This window comes from Harpia harpyja, chromosome 12 (assembly GCF_026419915.1).
Source record: "Harpia harpyja isolate bHarHar1 chromosome 12, bHarHar1 primary haplotype, whole genome shotgun sequence".
Taxonomy (NCBI): Eukaryota; Metazoa; Chordata; class Aves; order Accipitriformes; family Accipitridae; genus Harpia; species Harpia harpyja.
The window spans coordinates 4,342,009-4,360,648 of NC_068951.1; the positions used below are offsets into that span (position 1 = coordinate 4,342,009).

General features: G+C 46.4%; 1 protein-coding gene and 4 non-coding genes across 12 annotated transcripts in view; all 5 read left to right on the forward strand.

Annotated features, from left to right (window-relative positions):
• Nucleotides 1-89: 89 nt before the first annotated feature.
• Nucleotides 90-18,640, forward strand: part of TEX14 (testis expressed 14, intercellular bridge forming factor) — a 36,585-nt gene continuing 18,034 nt past the window's right edge. For 5 of the 8 annotated variants that reach the window (XR_008237638.1, XR_008237635.1, XR_008237640.1 and 2 more), the window contains exons 1-13: nucleotides 395-808; nucleotides 8,554-8,668; nucleotides 8,973-9,138; nucleotides 10,495-10,631; nucleotides 11,221-11,302; nucleotides 11,736-11,866; nucleotides 12,706-12,819; nucleotides 13,271-13,394; nucleotides 14,229-14,407; nucleotides 15,600-15,751; nucleotides 16,562-16,752; nucleotides 16,964-17,114; nucleotides 17,453-18,438. Coding sequence is in view for 2 of the 8 variants with exons in the window: in XM_052804657.1 (XP_052660617.1) it covers nucleotides 673-808; nucleotides 8,554-8,668; nucleotides 8,973-9,138; nucleotides 10,495-10,631; nucleotides 11,221-11,302; nucleotides 11,736-11,866; nucleotides 12,706-12,819; nucleotides 13,271-13,394; nucleotides 14,229-14,407; nucleotides 15,600-15,751; nucleotides 16,562-16,752; nucleotides 16,964-17,114; nucleotides 17,453-18,438 (2,664 nt within the window). In the remaining 6 variants the exon portion in view is untranslated. Of the gene's footprint in view, nucleotides 161-394; nucleotides 809-8,553; nucleotides 8,669-8,972; nucleotides 9,139-10,494; nucleotides 10,632-11,220; nucleotides 11,303-11,735; nucleotides 11,867-12,705; nucleotides 12,820-13,270; nucleotides 13,395-14,228; nucleotides 14,408-15,599; nucleotides 15,752-16,561; nucleotides 16,753-16,963; nucleotides 17,115-17,452; nucleotides 18,439-18,640 lie in introns of those variants that run through there. The other 3 variants (XR_008237636.1, XR_008237637.1, XR_008237639.1) reach the window with 3 other exon arrangements.
• LOC128149725 (small nucleolar RNA U3) lies at nucleotides 1,791-1,999 on the forward strand. The gene has a single exon (XR_008237787.1). It is a non-coding gene; the product is annotated as a small nucleolar RNA U3 (small nucleolar RNA).
• LOC128149727 (small nucleolar RNA U3) lies at nucleotides 2,857-3,065 on the forward strand. Its single transcript, XR_008237789.1, has one exon. It is a non-coding gene; the product is annotated as a small nucleolar RNA U3 (small nucleolar RNA).
• On the forward strand, nucleotides 5,599-5,807 carry LOC128149724 (small nucleolar RNA U3). The gene has a single exon (XR_008237786.1). It is a non-coding gene; the product is annotated as a small nucleolar RNA U3 (small nucleolar RNA).
• On the forward strand, nucleotides 7,889-8,097 carry LOC128149726 (small nucleolar RNA U3). Its single transcript, XR_008237788.1, has one exon. It is a non-coding gene; the product is annotated as a small nucleolar RNA U3 (small nucleolar RNA).

Here is an 18,640-nt window from a genome sequence, read left to right on the forward strand (position 1 = left end):
CACAGGCGCGCGCGCACCTCCCAGGCCCCGCGCCAAACTCGGCGAGGCGGGAGAGGAGGCGGCGGCGGCGGTTGCGCTCAACGCGCATGCGCGATACGCGGAGCCCGCCGGAATGGGACCGCGTGCCGCTGCCGTTCGGGTGGCGTCGGCGCTGAGGCGGGTGAGGCGGCTGCGGGCGGGCTGTGACAGGGCGTACGCGCAGCCTGGGGCGGGAGCCCGTCAGTCGTGGGAAGGGGGCAGAAAGAGCCAAAAGGCTGCTGGGCCCGAGCAGCCCTGACCCAGGAGCGGTGCTGGCTTTGTCCTGCCTTCGTCCGGTCGGAGAGGCCTCCGCACCTGACAGGCTTTCGGGGTGTTTCTGTCATCCCCCGGTCGTCACCTCTCCCTTTTCCTCCTTGGGACCGCGTTTCTCCTCGGCTAGGCCGTGCCCACTAACAATCCCTCATCGGCTCATCTCTCAGGGAGGCCTTTCCCTCAGAGGGCACAGTTAGAGGGGAGGGAGGTTGCTTTCGCCTTCCATCTTGGGGTTCGGCTGGAGGAAGCAGCCATAACTGATTGTGTCAGCTACTGGAGGTTTTGAAGTCAAGAGAAGCTCTTTTCGAGCTGCCAGGAGCTATGGCGTTTTGCAGCTTCATTATGTTTCATACCTTTTCCTAGTTCTGTTGAGGAAGGAAGATGGCTCATGCTCTCCCTCTTCCAATTCCCTGCCCAGTCCAGCTTGGAAGTATAAAAGGTGACTCCCTGGAAGCTCAGCTGCATGAGTATGTCAGGCAGGGAAACTATGTGAAAGTGAAGAAGCTTCTGAAAAAAGGTAAAAGCTAAGTTTAGACATGCATCGGCAGAAAAGTTTTACTTTTTCCTCTATGCTTATATTTGTGGTAAAAAATAGCGTGCTGTCTGTACAATTCAGTTTTGCGAGTGAAATATGTTGGCAAGATGTATTGTAGTTGGCTTTTTCTGGTAAGTGGCACTAATTATTGCATCCAAAAATTGTTGTATGAAAATAAGTAAATTGAAAAATAAGCTTTTAGTTGTAAGGTGCTCATAAGCAAATGGTTGAGGTATTGTAAAACTAAAATTCTGAAAGCCTACTGTAGGAATATACTCTTCAAATACAATTTTAATTCTGCTTGCAAAATCCTTAAGGATTTTTAAGGAAAGGTAGGCTTTAGATACTGGTATTTTTGACACCTAGATTTTTAGCTACCAGGGAACAGGGAATTTTGTAAATGAACCCTAATATTTGCAGTTCTTTTTCATTTTTACACTCAAGAACTTCCAGAGCACGTCCTGTTCCTAGAGCTGTGACGTCTCTATAGCACTGGTGACAGGATGTACAAGCTGGGGGCTGCTCGAGGGCTCTGTGCAGACAAACGGCGAGCCGCCCCGGGCCGGTAACGGGCGCCGGGCTCCCGCCGGCGCGGCTGCAGCCGGGTCCCTCCGCGCAGTGCGGAGACTGCGCAACTCGGGGCGGGGCGGCTTCCCCGGACGGGGCGGGGCGGCTTCCCCGGACGGGGCGGAGCCGCGCGGGTGCGTGCGAGCGGCGCGTGTGATTGGGCGTCTGGGGCCGAGGATGCAGATGAAGGGGCGTGTCCCGCGCATGGCCCCGCGCGGCCGTTCCGTGGGGCGCGGAGCCGGGACCGTGGGGCGCGGGTCGCGGTTCCGCGGCGGCGGGGTCTGGGCGAGAGCGCGGGGGGCTGCTGTTGTGTTGCCGTGGGTGTGCGTGGTGGGGTGTCCGTGTGGTAGAGGGCGGTGCGCGTGTGTGTGGCCGGTGGCGGTGGCGTAGTTCGGTTAAGACTATACTTTCAGGGATCATTTCTGTAGTTGGTCACTAGAGGAGAGTGATCGCACCTGTACGGCGTCACAAACCACGAGGAGGATGGTGGTGTTCTCTCCTGAGCGCGAAGCGGGCGGGCGGTGCTGCCTGGGCAGGAGCCGCCCGCCATTGATGACCGTTCCCGGTCCTTTGGGTCTGGGAGGGAGAGAACACAGGCTGAGTGGTTTGTGGAGCACCCCCTTTTTTTTTTCTGGTGTTAAAAACAGATCAGCTTTCTGACTGGTGAGAGTGACTTTGTACAGACGTCTGAGAGGTTCCGTCCCCGCCGAGGAGGGTACAGACTTTTTGCTACAGCAGAGCCTGGCTCGGGGAGAGCTGCGGAATTGTGGGGGCGCTGCGAAGGCGCTTTAGTGCTGTCGGGGAGGGGTGGAGAGCGTCTTGGGGACGGGGAGACCCTGCTCTCTTCCCGTTCACGTCGCGCTGTCCCTGGAAGGCCTGGTGGATTTGCGGCCGCGGGTGTCGCTCGTTGGCCTTGGAGGGGGTTAGGTAGAAGCTGCTCACTTTTGGCATGGAGTCGCCGAGCAGTGCGGGGGAGAGGGGCTTCGGGGGCCGCCCCAGCCCGGCTCAGAGCCGAGCGTGCTCGCCGTTGCCGTCGTGTCGCTCGTGCCACGGCGGCCCGGACCCAGACTGCGCCTGCTGACTGAGGGGACGGTGCGCAGAGAGCGGCTCCGGCCCTTGCTTCAATGGGCGCTCCGGGCAGCGCGACCGAAGCGTTGGCCCAAGCCCCATCGGGCGGCGCTGTGTTGCGCTGCGGAGCCCTGGGGCGCGCTGAGGGGGCGGAGGTCGCGCGTCTGATGCAGAGCATGCAAATGAGGGGGCGTGTCCCGCGCACGGCCCCGCGCGGCCGTTCCGTGGGGCGCGGAGCCGGGACCGTGGGCGCGGGCCGCGGTTCCGCGGCGGCGGGGTCTGGGCGAGAGCGCGGGGGGCTGTTGTTGTGTTGCCGTGGGTGTGCGGGGTGGGGTGTCCGTGTGGTCGAGGGCGGTGCGCGTGTGTGTGGCCGGTGGCGGTGGCGTGGTTGAGTTAAGACTATACTTTCAGGGATCATTTCTGTAGTTGGTCACTAGAGGAGAGTGATCGCACCTGTACGGCGTCACAAACCACGAGGAGGATGGTGGTGTTCTCTCCTGAGCGCGAAGCGGGCGGGTGGTGCTGCCTGGGCAGGAGCCGCCCGCCATTGATGACCGTTCCCGGTCCTTTGGGTCCGGGAGGGAGAGAACATAGGCTGAGTGGTTTGTGGCACCCCTTTTTTTTATGTGGTTGGTACTAAAAATAGTTGCGGTAGGAGGAGGGGGTGTTGCCTGCCGCCGCAGTTCCCGGCGAACACGCAGGCTCCCGGCTGCCTCCTGCATCCCGAGCCCTTCCATGGATTTTCGATAGCAGTGGCAGTGTGGGCCTTCCACGGGCAGGGCGGGGGGGGGGGAGGAGGAGTCAGGGGGGTTCGAGGTTTTAATGTGTGGTGAGGTGGGGTTGTTCAGTGAAAAGAAATGCTTTGAAATTTTGCTAATACCTGGGTGTGCAAGTTTGGCGATTGTATCCTTGAGCCATCTGTTGTGTAGGGCAAGGTGATGAAGCCAGTGCATCCTCTTCAGAGCACTAGGCAAGAGACAGGCAGTGCTGCTTGGCATTGGTGCCTGGGCCTCTTTGGTGCTGTGGGGCAGAGGGAGCACAGACTGAGATAGTTGTCTCTTGTATTGTGTCATGAAAACACTGCAACTGGCCCGTGACATCCAAGGAGAGAAGCTGGGATGCAAAGTATAGAATTACAACAGTAATTCTTTATTCACACACACGAAGTGTCCCATTCAAACTGGGGCACCCTGGATGCGTTTTTACACGTGGTTCTTGTATCTTTCAGGCATTCAGATACAAGATAATTTGCCCAGTCACTACTTAACACACACACACACTTCTGTTTTGCAAAGCAACTATAATTCTATGGCATCATTATCCATTTGCTTCTTCGTGGATCTAGGCGTCCAGGGAGTCAGTCTTGCTGCAATTACTTATCTATGATGCCAAATAATGGGAGGGTTTCACAAAAGCGTTGGAGGGGCCAGGATGCTGGCCTTATCTTGGTAGTCCCGGGCTATTTTTATTCTTCCTGGGCAGCTTTTAAGGTTCCGAGAAACTAAGGTCCTCATCCTCAGGGTTGGGGCTGTGAAGGGAGAAGCTGCTGCTCGAGCATTCACACACCAATTAAGGAGTTGCACACCACACACGCCACCCAAGACTTTTAACTGCTAGCACTGGAGTCTCTTCACAGCGGCTGACTCCACCAAGCTGACAGGTGCCCCTTTCAACTCCTCACACACACACAAGCCCTTGGGTGCTGCTTCTTCCCTCAGGCTCGACCCTAGGTTTCCCAAAGCAGAATCTCTAATCAAGGCCTTCAAAATAAAAAGTGTAATTTATTTTATCTATGGTGCACAAATTTAGACAGCTCGAGCTGGATGCCTCTGGAGAGGGACCCCAAACACTAAAATCTTGGGCAATTACAATCTAAGTTCCCGCCCCTCACGCCATAGTCTGGTGCAACAGTAATATTTGGGTCTGGGGTTGTCTTCTCTCTCACTGGGTCCTTTTTCTCATCTCTTGCTGGGTTCTTTCTCTTTCCTGGTTTTTAGGCTAGTGCCTACTATGTCTCCTTTTCCTGGCTCAAAGTAGCTCTGGGCTTTCCAAATCTTCTTACTCTGATAAGAGAATAGGTCAATGTTAAGCAAAAGCATTAAGCAAGCCATGAGTGCTGCTTTATCATGAACGACTACTTTTAAGCAGCTAAACAGAGTCCTTAAAGCCTTCCAAAATATATTAACAGCCTTTATAATGTATATACATTCCTGTGCTATGACAGCCTCACAGTCTTGTCCTGTTATTGCCACGTGCCATTTGTGTCTCGTTGGGGTGTGCTCCTGTAGCTCAGCTTTGCCACCTTCCAGAACAGGGCTGTCCTCCTTGCAATGAGCCGGGGTCCTTTAGTCACCCGCACGCAACCATGGCTAGGCAGTATGCCATTATACATCTTAGGAAAGTTCATATGGTTTCATACTATAAAGACTAATTGGTACGCTAGTTAGGAAATGAGATTTTCCTAACAATTGGCAAGAGGAGGTTTTTTGTAGCCTCCGGTTGACTTTGAAGAAAGCGTGGGCTTTTGTATTATCTGTAACTTGCCTGGGATTGGGAGTCTCCCCGGACTCCAGAGGAATTACTCAGCGAGAGCCGATGTTCTTTGTCAGTAGCTTACAGAGTTGCGGCCACCCGAGCCTGGGTGTGACGTGCTGTGCTACCACCGGGGGTCGATTTCTGCTCCCGGAGAGGAACGGGTTCTTGGCATCGCAGGTAGCCGGCCCAGGCTCGGGTGGGTGCCGCCCCCGTGCACGTTTTGCCCGCGGAGCCCTGGCTCTGCGGCCCTGTGCTCGCGTGGCGGGAGGACGGGGCGCCGGTAGCCGGGCGCGGGGCGGGGCGGGCGGCCTGAGCGCGGCGGCGTCCCGTGTCGCGGGCAGCGGAGGCGGAGCGGCGCGTGTGATTGGGCGTCTGGGGCCGAGGATGCAGATGAAGGGGCGTGTCCCGCGCATGGCCCCGCGCGGCCGTTCCGTGGGGCGCGGAGCGGGACCGTGGGCGCGGGCCGCGGTTCCGCGGCGGCGGGGTCTGGGCGGGAGCGCGGGGGGCTGTTGTTGTGTTGCCGTGGGTGTGCGTGGTGGGGTGTCCGTGTGGTCGAGGGCGGTGCGCGTGTGTGTGGCCGGTGGCGGTGGCGGGTTTGGGTTAAGACTATACTTTCAGGGATCATTTCTGTAGTTGGTCACTAGAGGAGAGTGATCGCACCTGTACGGCGTCACAAACCACGAGGAGGATGGTGGTGTTCTCTCCTGAGCGCGAAGCGGGCGGGCGGTGCTGCCTGGGCAGGAGCCGCCCGCCATTGATGACCGTTCCCGGTCCTTTGGGTCCGGGAGGGAGAGAACACAGGCTGAGTGGTTTGTGGCACCCCTTTTTTTATGTGGTTGGTACTAAAAATAGTTGCGGTAGGAGGAGGGGGTATTGCCTGCTGCCGCAGTTCCCGGCGAGCAAACGCGTTCCGGCGGAACACGCAGGCTCCCGGCTGCGTCCCAGCACAGACGGTACTTGATTTCTCACAAGCCCGTTAGTGCATTTTCGGTAGCAGTGACAGTGTGGGCTGCCGGGCGGGTTTAAGGTTTTAATGTGTGGTGGGGTGGGGTTTTTCAGTAAAAAGAAATGCTTTGCAAGTTTGTTGGCAGTAACTGGGTGTGCAAGTTAGGCGATGGTATTCTCAAGCCATCTGTTGTGTAGGGCAAGGTGACTTGGTGGGTGCTGTGGAGTTGTTTCTCAACAGTGTTGATCGGAGAGTGACAAGGGGCTGGGGAGAAACTGTTCAGGATTTGCCTTTTGTGACATGTTGTGGGAATCTGTGTTGCTCAGGCTGTTGACGAATAACTCAGAGATTTAGAATAGTCTGACTATTTTGTGCAAGATGTATTTTGTATATATCAAATTAACAGGTAAGGCTGTAATCAGAAAGGCACGCAGTTGGCATTCACAGAGTAAGGACACCCTGGAACAATTAGGCCTCAGTGTTTTGAGGATGCTTCATGTGCATTGCCAACTTGGCAAGAATACTCAAGGTCCATCAGAGCAAAAAGAAACATTAAGGATAATTGGGCCTAAGAAATGTAGGATGTGACTGATAAAAGGAAACATCCTGCTCCAGAAGGCGCCAAAGGCCGGATGATTGCCAAAGGAGCATGAACTGGCGGAAAGGTAAAGGTGGCTGGGGGACATCTCAACCTCCAGCTCAGTTCCAGGCTGGAAGAACTTGCCCCTTCCCACCTGCAAGGAGCATGCGTGCTAATCTACATAGCAGGCAAGGCTAATTTAAATATAACTGGCCAATAGTAGATGAGATGGTGACTACTAACCAATTAATAGAAATTTAGGTGAGTTTCTACTAATCCTGTAACAGCATGAATACATTGTTTTTCTTTGGTGTTGTGTGCTAGCTTGCTGGAATTACCACCTAGCACCCATCTTTGTGCAAATATGAAAAAAATAATGTCTCTCCCGAGTGTGTGATTATTGGCTTGTTGCACACCGGGAAACAAATCCACTTTTTGGACAACAAGGCTAGACCTGGAGCATGGTAAACCTTTGATCAGTCTGATGGGGATTAGGGAGAAGCTGCTTGATGTTGCGCTCCTTATGCTGTGCAATGCCATGGAAGATGGGGTACGTCAGGTTGGATCCTGGGGCCACAGTGTATCTGCTGGGGTCTGCAGCTGGGCGAAACTGCTCAGTATTATAGTGTCGGCTGTGGTGCGGAAGTCCTTGGTGCTCAGGCTGGATCCACAGATGTAAAGGGCGGTGTTAATTATGATGGTACTCTGTGGGGTTGTTCTAGTTGGTAGGTGAGAGTGTGCCTGAACGCGTCGGGCCTCGGTAGCCCCTGGAAGCCAGGGCATCCCCTTCAGAGCTCCAGGCAAGAGATGCGCAGTGCTGCCTGGCCGTGGTCCCTGGGCCCCTTCTTCTCTGGTGGCACGGGGCAGCGGGAGCATGGACTGAGGCGGTCATCTCTTCTACTGTGTCATGAAAACTTTGTAACGGCCCAGGCTCGGGTGGGTGCCTTCCCCGTGCACGTTTTGCCCGCGGAGCCCTGGCTCTGCGGCCCTGTGCTCGCGTGGCGGGAGGACGGGGCGCCGGTAGCCGGGCGCGGGGCGGGGCGGGCGGCCTGAGCGCGGCGGCGTCCCGTGTCCGGGTAGCGGAGGCGGAGCTGCGCTCCTGCCTGCGTGGGAGCGGCGCGTGTGATTGGGCGTCTGGGGCCAAGGATGCAGATGAAGGGGCGTGTCCCGCGCATGGCCCCGCGCGGCCGTTCCGTGGGGCGCGGAGCCGGGACCGTGGGGCGCGGGCCGCGGTTCCGCGGCGGCGGGGTCTGGGCGGGAGCGCGGGGGGCTGTTGTTGTGTTGCCGTGGGTGTGCGTGGTGGGGTGTCCGTGTGGTCGAGGGCGGTGCGCGTGTGTGTGGCCGGTGGCGGTGGCGGGTTTGGGTTAAGACTATACTTTCAGGGATCATTTCTGTAGTTGGTCACTAGAGGAGAGTGATCGCACCTGTACGGCGTCACAAACCACGAGGAGGATGGTGGTGTTCTCTCCTGAGCGCGAAGCGGGCGGGTGGTGCTGCCTGGGCAGGAGCCGCCCGCCATTGATGACCGTTCCCGGTCCTTTGGGTCTGGGAGGGAGAGAACACAGGCTGAGTGGTTTGTGGCACCCCCTTTTTTTTTTTGCTTGGTACTAAAAACAGATCAGTTTTAGTTTGCGTGACTTAGTTCACCCAAGTTCTCGAGGTTTCCTGTTTAATGCAGAATGGGATTAACTATTTTGAAGAATACTGGTTAAAGTAACAAAGTATTTGTCTAACTCTTAATTACAGTTTCAGAAGAATTTAGTTTTTTATTGATGCAGTCCTCCGGTGATATCTGTGCTCATCCAGGTTAATACTTTGCCTCTGATGTTTATACATCCTTTTAGGTGTTTGTGTTTTTTTCAAGATCGTTTGCTCTTTTTTCCATTTCTGCTAATATCATTATGTTTCCATATTTCCTGTATCTCAGAAGGAATATGGTAGTCAGTTTCAGTGTTAATGAACCAACCGTTGCCTTTTACTCAGGGTGGGGTGCAACAAGCACTGGCCTCGTAATCTTTTGTTTTCTTGCAGGTATTTTTGTTGATGCTGTAAATTCCATGGGCCAAACTTCTCTCTTCACTGCTGCATTGCTAGGTCTTGGTAAAATAGTGGATGTCCTGTTGGATTATGGCTCAGACGCTAATCAGTTAAGTGTAAAAATAATTTTTTTTTTTTAAATTAAAATTAGTGTTTAATCTTGTAGTGGTTTTAGTCAATGTAATACACAATACTCACTGTATATAAATGAAGAAGTGCTTAAGATGCACGTTGCTATTTTAGCCAAAGATCCTCAGAGGTAAGTAGGTGCGTAATTGTCTTTATTTCATGGTGTGTGTTGTTGTTTGGGAGTACTTAAACATTCTAGGTATGCTGCTTTTTTTTCCCCAGAAGTGCAGCTGGTTGAGTGTAGTAGGGGTAGGTTGAAACATTTCTGCTTTAACATTCTTCAGTCGCTCTTACGATGGAAGCACCCCAGTCCATGCAGCTGCATTCTCAGGAAATCAGTGGATTCTTAGCAAGTTATTGGATGAAGGAGGTGATCTGAGAGTACATGATAAAGATGGAAAAAGTCCTCAGTACTGGGCTATGTCAGCTGGAAAAGAAAGCAGTGCTCAGGTACGTGTGTGTAATACATGTTGAATATGTGCTAGGTATGTGTTCACATCTTCATCTTAAAGCGAAGAAACTCGCAACATTCCAGGGAGAAATTCTTGGCTTTTACATGTTAGATAATTATTTAACATTCTTTTTCAACATCAGTAATGGTATTTTGAAATCCTCATGTTTCAGATTATTTAACTAAGGTTTTGCTCAGGCGCAGAGGCATGTTTGTAACTTGTTAGGACCTTTATGTGTAAGTGTGCAGTGAGGAGAATGACAGGCCCTTGTTTTCGATCCCTGATGTATGTAGGTTGTTTGCATGTATGTGCAATTTGGGAGTAAATTTGAAGTAGTTTTCAAGTGTGTATCAGTCTGTGCATGAAGTGTCAGCAAATGTGTCATTTTTGCTAGCATGGTGTCGTGGTTTAACCCCAGCCAACAACTAAACACCACGCAGCCGCTCACTCACTCCCCCCCACGCAGTGGGATGGGGGAGAAAATCGGGAAAAGAAGCAAAACCCGTGGGTTGAGATAAGAACGGTTTAATAGAACAGAAAAGAAGAAACTAATAATGATAATGATAACACTAATAAAATGACAACAGTAATAATGAAAGGATTGGAATGTACAAATGATGCGCAGTGCAATTGCTCACCACCCGCCGACCGACACCCAGCCAGTTCCCCAGCGGCGATTCCCCGCCCCCACTCCCCAGTTCCTATACTAGATGTGACGTCCCATGGTATGGAATACCCCGTTGGCCAGTCTGGGTCAGGTGCCCTGGCTGTGTCCTGTGCCAACTTCTTGTGCCCCTCCAGCTTTCTCGCTGGCTGGGGATGAGAAGCTGAAAAATCCTTGACTTTAGTCTAAACACTACTGAGCAACAACTGCAAACATCAGTGTTATCAACATTCTTCACATACTGAACTCAAAACATAGCACCGTACCAGCTACTAGGAAGACAGTTAACTCTATCCCAGCTGAAACCAGGACACATGGTAGCAAAATGCGGTATCAAGAAGGCTTATTCATGACTGCGATATTGATTTAAAACTCATATTATAATAGTCCTCTTTCCTGTTATTATTCTCTTCTATTCCTATTCTCTTAAAAAGAAACCTGATATTACAATTTTCAGTGGGTGAATGTCTCGGAAGTTAGTCATCTAGTGTTTGAAGTAAGCTTTTTCTTACATTTTCATGTAATTGATTTTCTTCAAGTTTTTCTGTGTATCCATTTCTTGAAATGCTGATTTAAATACTGCAAGTAACTGGTTATTTTTTAGTAGTCATGATCTATTAATTTTAAATGGTTTATCTTGCAGTTCTGAAGTAATTTTTTTTGTTGTTTTTTTCTCTCCCCCTCCTCTAGATGCTGGAATTTATACAGCGTTGTACATTCCACATGCAGGCTGCCATTCAAAATTTTCCCTCTGATCTACTCAGGAAGGTTGGTTCATCAAAAGCGCTGGTCTGCAGTCCGTCTAGGTTTGGTGGTCTTGTTCAAGGGTAAGAATATATTCTCAAGTACTGAGGGATTGAGCTACAAGGACTTTTACTTCCATATTCTATTATCTTAAAATTATCATGTTCTTGTTTCTTTTTGACAATATCAGATTTAAAACCAACATGTGTTAGGACTGGTGATACTTTTTATTTCTGTTGTGAGAGTTCCAAATAGAAACTTGGTATTTGTAAATATCTGTATATTAAGAGATACTCTTGAAATCAGGAATATGAAGTACTGGATTTTAATAGTATTAAAATGGCAATAACATGAAGGAAAAATACTTACTTGTGAATAAAAAGGGATGCAGGGTGCCTGTGTGTGTGTATATATATATTTTTTTTTAATTGGCTATCTTGCTTTAAACAAGTACATATCATAATGGTATACCTAAAAACTTTTAATGAGTTGCACAATAATTTGGACTTTCAGCATCTGTGTTATACTTTTTGTGTGGGACCAGTCAAATGCAACATTTGAAATAGGTGGCTGTTGCAGAATTTCTGCATTTTTCTCTCTCTCTTTTTTTGTGTTTTACTCAAAGCCTTGGCATATTTAGTTACTCTTATTGCTTTTGTTTTTGATACTTAGAAATGTTGACAGTCCTCTGGGTAGATTTCTAAAAGGTGGAGCTAATGCAGCCAAGAGCATTTACAGCTTTGGTTTTGGGAAGGTAAGATGCTATGGATAATAGTTTTCTAATGATATTAGTACCGTTTTTCAGAGCCACATATTCTTCACAGTAATTACCCCACCAGTGTTATTTTTAATTTTTAGTGCGTTCTTATTTCTACTGAAATGGTGGGAAAAAACCTTGGAGAGTGCAAATATTCAGGCCTTTAGTGATTAGTAGGCCCTGTCGGAGGAAGCTGTTTTGGAACAGGCAATAAAAACTCTTCTGTTAAATGTCACCTGTGTGAGTTCTTAATGACTGTTTCTGCTTCTCCTAGAAAGTTAAGCTTTTGACATAGATATCTTAACATTTCATTTTGATGCTTTGGCTGATACTCCCATTGCACTGATTGCACTCAAGTTTTTAGTGAGTTTGTGACGCATCTTGGGAACTGTTGCATATTCCTTTTGGTTATGCCCTGGTGTTGTTACAGTTTTATCTTGCAGGCAGTGGGCATCTAGGGTACTTGGCATCTCTCCCTATTATTGGGGAAAAAGATGTGGTTCAGGCAGATGATGAACCAACATTTTCTTACCATGTTGGACCATACATGATCATGACAAAGTGAGTAGAATCAAAGGGATTGTAGCCCCTTTTAGTGTGTATCTGTTACTATTAAGCAGCAAGTTGTTGTACCAGATGCTTTGTTTGTATAGTTTTACTTTGTTCTATATTCATCCACTGCTTTCTGCTTGCAACTTGTTTTCTGCAGTGCACTGATTAGTATCTTGTTTATATTCCCTTGATACCTGTAGGTTGCTCTTGTCCTTTCCAGCAATATTAACCCAATTATGGTTATTCATTGATAGCAGTGTTTCAGTACTGATTCCTTTTGTGGTGGGAAATATGTTGCTGGGGTTGCACAAATTGCATTGTTCAGTGTTTAGTCCTTGTAATTGTTGGGTCAGACCTCAGGCCTCTGGATATGTATGTCTGCAGCCCACTTGCTCAAACCTATGGTGAAATGAGAGTTGCAAGTGCAGACTGAGCCTCTTTTTTAATCATTTGTATTGTGTAACAAGTAGTTGTGCCACAGAGGCATCCAGAGAATTGACAAATTGGTCATGTAATCTTCCCAAAGCTCTGGCTTGTATCAGAGTGGGCTGATGGCATTTAGTGAAAGGAGGTTTAGAGTGTCCTTGTTCTTTACCTTGGGTCATGGAAGGGTAGCATCTTTGGACAGCAAACCTGTCCTGCTACATCCAGTCTTTAACAGGATGAGAATTTATTGTCAATTTGAAAGAGTGTATGCTATAGCCAGCATCATCCGAGTAATGTTACTAACAGTAGGAGACAGCACCAGAGCATTTCAGAATTACAAAATTATTTGTAAGTAATCCCGTAACTGGAAAAAAAATACTGTAGAAAGCATCTCATAGAAATTCCTCCTCTTCTCCTTGTAGCTTAATGTGGGGAGGCAGCAGAGTTACAGTGAAGGAACTCAGCTTTGAGCCCCATCAGAACTGTAGTAAACTACGCTTAGCTGATCTTCTCATTGCAGAGCAGGAACGTAGTAGGTAAGAAAGAAAGTGCTGTAGCCACAAGTGGTCCTGGGGTTTGGGTGTCTCCAGTGATGTGAGGAAATGGGATTAACCTTGGGAGGACTGTTAGGCTGTGGCTGCACTTTCTCTCCAAATGAGCAATACAGGTCTCTCTCTTCTCCTGTCTCTTCCCACACCTTTTGCTCCTCTGGATAACACAGGAGGAGATGATGCTCTCTTCTTGTATGTCTGGATGAATGCTTCATTGCACATTTCTTGGATGGCTTGCTTACAGATTCTACTAGTTGTGACAGTAAGCACTGTTTCCTAAATGCCTCCTGATCTATGGTTCTTTTAAAATTTTTGGTATTTTAATGAAAAGTAATAAGCATTCACATTGTATTGATAAAAACACCTAGAAGGCCAGGACTCTTTCGCTTTTAATCTCGGATTTGCCTTACAGTTTTTTTTTCCTCTCCCTTTGCAGTAAACTCCGTCATCCTCATTTGCTACAGTTGATGTCTGTTTGTCTGTCTAGTGACTTGGAGAAAACCCGTTTAGTATATGAAAGAGTTAACTTTGGTTCTCTGTACAGCATCCTTCATGAAAGGGTAATTGGAATACTTGTTTTTTAAATAGTAATTAATTGAGAGGAAGAAGTTTAGTAACTACATCTACCATCTTTACTCAAAGAACGAGAAGACAAAATCATCAGTCTGTGTATCCAGGTTTCTATTTCATTGCACAGTACAGTATCAGATAGCCTGTGTAAGCTGGTAAAATTTGTAATTGGCAATACTTCAGTTAATGTTCAGGTGCAATTGCATTGATTTTCTTGTTTGGAGTCAGTCTTAAAATGGCTGCTGTTAAATTCAGTTGAACTTTTAATCTTCTGCATGTGGTTGTATACTGCAAATGTGGCGAGACCAGCTTTTGCCCTTGAATATTTGCATGTAGTACATTGCAAACTGCCTGTGTAAAAAAAGCAAAGGCTTGAACTCAGTTGTGGTTTATTTATTTATTTTTTTTTTTTCAATCAACTGATCTGTGTTTTATTTTTGTAATGCAATATTCTTCTCTTCCTCTTTTGGAGTTAATTGAGTCATTTTATTTCTTTAACTGTTTCTTTAACTGAATGCAGACATCTAAGTTACTGGAGAAACTGCAGTCAAAGGCAAGAAATCCTAAGAGTTCATTCTGCTTCAGAGTGAATTTTGGCATAGTCAATATCTTTCTTTTTTCTTAATTACTTTTTAAGGTATTATTAGTTGATTTGGTATTGAGAACGAACATTTTTTAGCAAGTGCAATTTGTCTGACTTTTACTACAGCGTGTTTCATGTTTGCTTTCTTTGCCGCCTTCTGTACAATAACAGTTTTCCCCAACATCAAGCTTTAAAGACCTGCAATACAAATTTGGTACTTCTGTTTTGGTTTTTTTTTCAGCGTACAGAATTCCCAGTACTGCATATGGAGACTATTTTGCATGTGCTGCTTCAAGTTAATGACGCTTTGCGTTTTCTACACTCCCGTGGATTTATCCACCGTTCTGTTACCTCCTATGCTATTCAGATTGTTTCTTCCGGTGAAGCAAAGCTATGCAACTTGGAATACATGATAGAGAGGTAAAGAATTTCCTCACTGTTTCTGTGAAAGGGACAAACACAAGTAAAGTCAAATTTAGTGCTAAATTCTGCTGAGGTGCCCCCTTGATGACTAGGCACTCCTGCCTCTGAGTCAGGCAACAGTTACAGGAGTAAAGAACTCCAAATTATTACTGCTCAGGTACATTAACTTTGCCACAGGCAGTACAGCAAGTTTCAGGTGGACTTAGTTTCTGTGTTATAACTATCTGAAAATAGAAACTAGTAAGAGAAGCAGCTCTTTACTGCAGTATAAAAATACCATCAGAGAGAAGTAGAACCTGATCTTACAGAACAGAGATGAAATTCCTCTTTGAGTCGCTAATTCTGCTGCTGGGCTGGAAATAGTTTAAGTCTCCTCTTGTTATGCTGAACTTTTGCTTATGGAGGCTTACCTAAAATGGTTGAAGATTCCACACCTCATTGAGCTGGTAGTAATTAAGTGCCACCAGTGACAAAAAGATTATTTCTTTTATGGGGGACACCATTCGTTTAGTCTAGGTAAATTATTACTTACCTACATTTTTTACTTCTTTCCTGTAGTGCTGTCCGATTAGAAAGGAAGTAAAAGGCTGGTTAGACTGTAAAGAAAGAGACTAAAATTGATAGTAAACAAAACTTTGCTAATGGTAATGTCCTGAAAGGAGCAAAGATACTTCCTAACCTCCTTGCAAACTCAATTTGTTAATAAATCTTGGCGATTTCTTGGCTATTTCAGATACAGCTTACTGTGAAATGAATAACAAAAAACCCTATAGTTAAATGTGACGAGGAAGTTATCTTCTAGACATACGTATACATTGCAGAATAAATGTTGACAGGCTAGGTGGCACCTTCTTGTATTTTGTCCATGGTCAGAGAGTGCTGGTCAGAGCTAAAGGGTTGTTTGTAAAATTCCTATTGGGAAGTTTTTTCAGCTTTTTCTGATTTCTTTTTGAGTGTAAATTTATTAAAGGAGGTGTTACTTTCACCAGAAAGTCCTTGCTGTAATGTGCCAAAATACATTTACTGGTGTGAAAATATTACACATTTTTATTTGCAGGTATGCTCTGGACCTTTTAGGTACTTAAACTAAAAGCAGATATAACAAACTCAGGTGTTTAATTCCAAAAGGTATACCTTCTAGCTGAGTGTGCTGTATGTCCCAACTTTCAACTTTTTTCCCTTTATACAGCAAAGATGGTGGAGAACACAGTGATCTGACACGTATTCCTGTCCCAGTCCAGCTGTATAAGTGGTGCTCTCCTGAAGTAATCCTTGAAAAAGTTGTCACGGTCAAATCGGATATTTATAGCTTCTGTACAGTAGTGCAGGAGGCTTTGACAGGTATACCTATAGCTTTAGGCTTTTGTCACTAGGGTAACCCGGTGAATGTTTTCAGTGCAAACTCTCAGCCCCCTAATGTCTGTTTTAATTCCCCTGTGTGACTGGACAAAACCTTGCTGTGGTGGCTCATACAGAGTTAATTTGGAAAAGGAACACTCCAGGCAAAAAAACCCCAAATGTTAATGACAATAGCAAAGACTACTGGAAACTTTTGTAAAATGTAATCAGAAAACTTAAAATTGCATAACTAAAGGGTGAGATTAATGGTTGATGTTGGAGAGATACAATTTTCTGTATGGTGTTTTTCTGCTGTTTATCTTTCTTCTTCATGCGAGGACAGCAAAACATTCAGTTAACTCTTTGCAATGTGCAAAATGAGCCTCTGCAGCTCTCATCTTTTTGGTCACTAAGATAACTTACAGATAATGTATTGTTATTGTTATTACAGATAATGTATGTTATGCATTGACTTTGACTGGTTTCACAGTGAAATGGGATAAACACCCTAAAAATTAAACCCTCTATTAGCTAGTTGGTAATGAAGAATCCAGACCATGGTTTACAGTGTAACTGTCCTCTAGAGATTGCTGTCAGCTCCCTTTAAAGCATCCGCTGTTGAAATAAAATAGGGAGGATATGCCAGACTGGACTGAGTGCTTGTTTGGTTCATGACAGTAGTTGTAAATTAGGGAATGTGCAGACAATAATGCTTCAGGATCTCCGATTCTGTTCTCTTTTTTTCTTTTTTCTTTATTTTCATTAACATTGATATACAGCTTATGACGTAAAGTCTATATTTATGTTTTGCAGAGACCCCTCCCTGGAAAGGTCTTGAAGACTCAGTTATTAAACAGCTCATAATTTCGGGACAGCAGTTAGAAGCAGATGTCAGACTTCCTATGCCCTATTATGGTATTGTGAAGTCAGGGCTAGAACCTAAACCCAAGAACCGCTCCATGAAACTTCAGGATATTCAGTACATACTGAAAAATGACTTAAAGGTGACTTCCAGGATTGTAGCCTTTCATATATTTAAACCAGCAGAGTTTTGTGTCCATTCAGATTCAAGTTGTTCTGCTTAAATCTAGGTGGGAGGCAATCTAAACATTGAGTATCCTTTTCTCATCATGGAGGCAAACCACCTTAAAGGAGAAGGTAGAGACTTTGAACTGTCAAATATAGTTGGCTTTTATTCTGTTTTTTGTATTACAGGACTTAACTAAGTCTCAAACTGGTCATGCTGATGAAACGCCAAAAGCACAAAGACCTGCTGTTTTTGCAGATGTGAACATCTGTTTGGCATCAGCTTTTAGCTACCAGAGGAGAACACAGGAATTGCAGGGAAAAGAGATAACTGAGGCTGGTGAGTTTCTTTTAGCAAGATGTCATGTGTCCTTCACCTAGCATGTTCCTCAGTCCATAAAGGTCCAAGATGAATAATTAAAATGTGAGCACTTACAGATTTTATGACATAGTTTGAAAATAGAAAGCAGTTAGCGTTGGATTCTAGCTACCACCCTAATTGTTAATGTAAACTTAAGACTGTAAGTCTGGTTAATAGTTGAAATTCAGGCACACTGTTTTCAGCAGAGGTGTTAAATGCTGCTCATGTAATCTCTAAAAGACATTAACTCCTAAATGTACGAAAGCAGTGTGTTTGATGGACATCTGGAGAAATGGCTTAACACTTAAATTTTTCAGACAGCTCTACTGCCCCAAGATACTCTCTTTTTCCTGAGGAGAATAGTGCATTAGTGGACCAAGAGGCATCAACCAGCCTACAGCCAGTTGCACAGGACAAAAATTGTGACGTAGCTTCTGAACTCCAGACGACCCTCAGTGTCAGTGATGTGGATGACAGCCTCTGTAGCTTTGAAATCAATGAAATCTTTGCCAGTTATTCAGAACTTCATGAAGACTTCCTGGAAGAAGGAGCTGGATTAGGTCAAGCTCTAAACAATGAAAAAAGGCAGCAAAAGGAAGAAGATAAGGCTACCCTCAGAGACCTGGATGCATCCCCTGAAGTGCACTGTGAGGAAAAGCCAGTTTATGAGGAAGGTGGCTTTTCAGAATCGAGTACAGAGTACACTACGGAAGAGGAGGAGAGGATAAGTGAGACCTCTGACCTATGCATGCTGGCACAGGTGAGACAAGATTTTGGGAGAAGAATGAGTAGTCTGTCCCAAAATGAGCAGCACATCAGCAAATGCGTCCTTAATTTAAAGATTTTTCAAAGCATGTTGCAGCAGGCAGCAGATTCCCTGTGCAGAACAGAGGAGAAACTGGACAAATTAGAGGCCACTGAAAAGCAAAAGAAGCTGCTCCAGGAAATTGGAATGAACCAGCTTTCTAAGCAAATTTGTCAAGAAAGACATTGGAACAGATCTGATGATACTTTCCAAAATACCAATAACCCTTTTTCTGGAGTTAATACTTTTTTATGGAAGGCTATAGGTCCACCATCAAGTGACTATATTCCACCACTGATAACACATCAGGCACAAGGAGCGTTCGGTGGAGACAGCTTCCAAGCTGTTTCAAAGACAGCAAAAGAAATGCAGGCAATTCAAAATGAAAAGTGGAAGTGTTTTTATGAAATGAGTAAGGGTAAAAATGAAAACAACCATCGTGATCTCGGCTTCCGTGTGGTGAAAAGCCTGGATGATGAAATGAGCGTAGACCATGAGGTAAAGTGTTGAGCAGGGTAACTGTGTTTATCGCTTCTGTATTCCTTAGCAGCTAAAGAGATGTAGTTATGGATGGAGTCCAAGAAGAGGGATGAATCTGTCTTTTAAAATATATGTGCATACCATATACTTTATATACAGGAATGGAAAATAGTCAGCTCAGCAGTGCAATAGTATTATTTCTTCTTTTTCCCCAGCCACC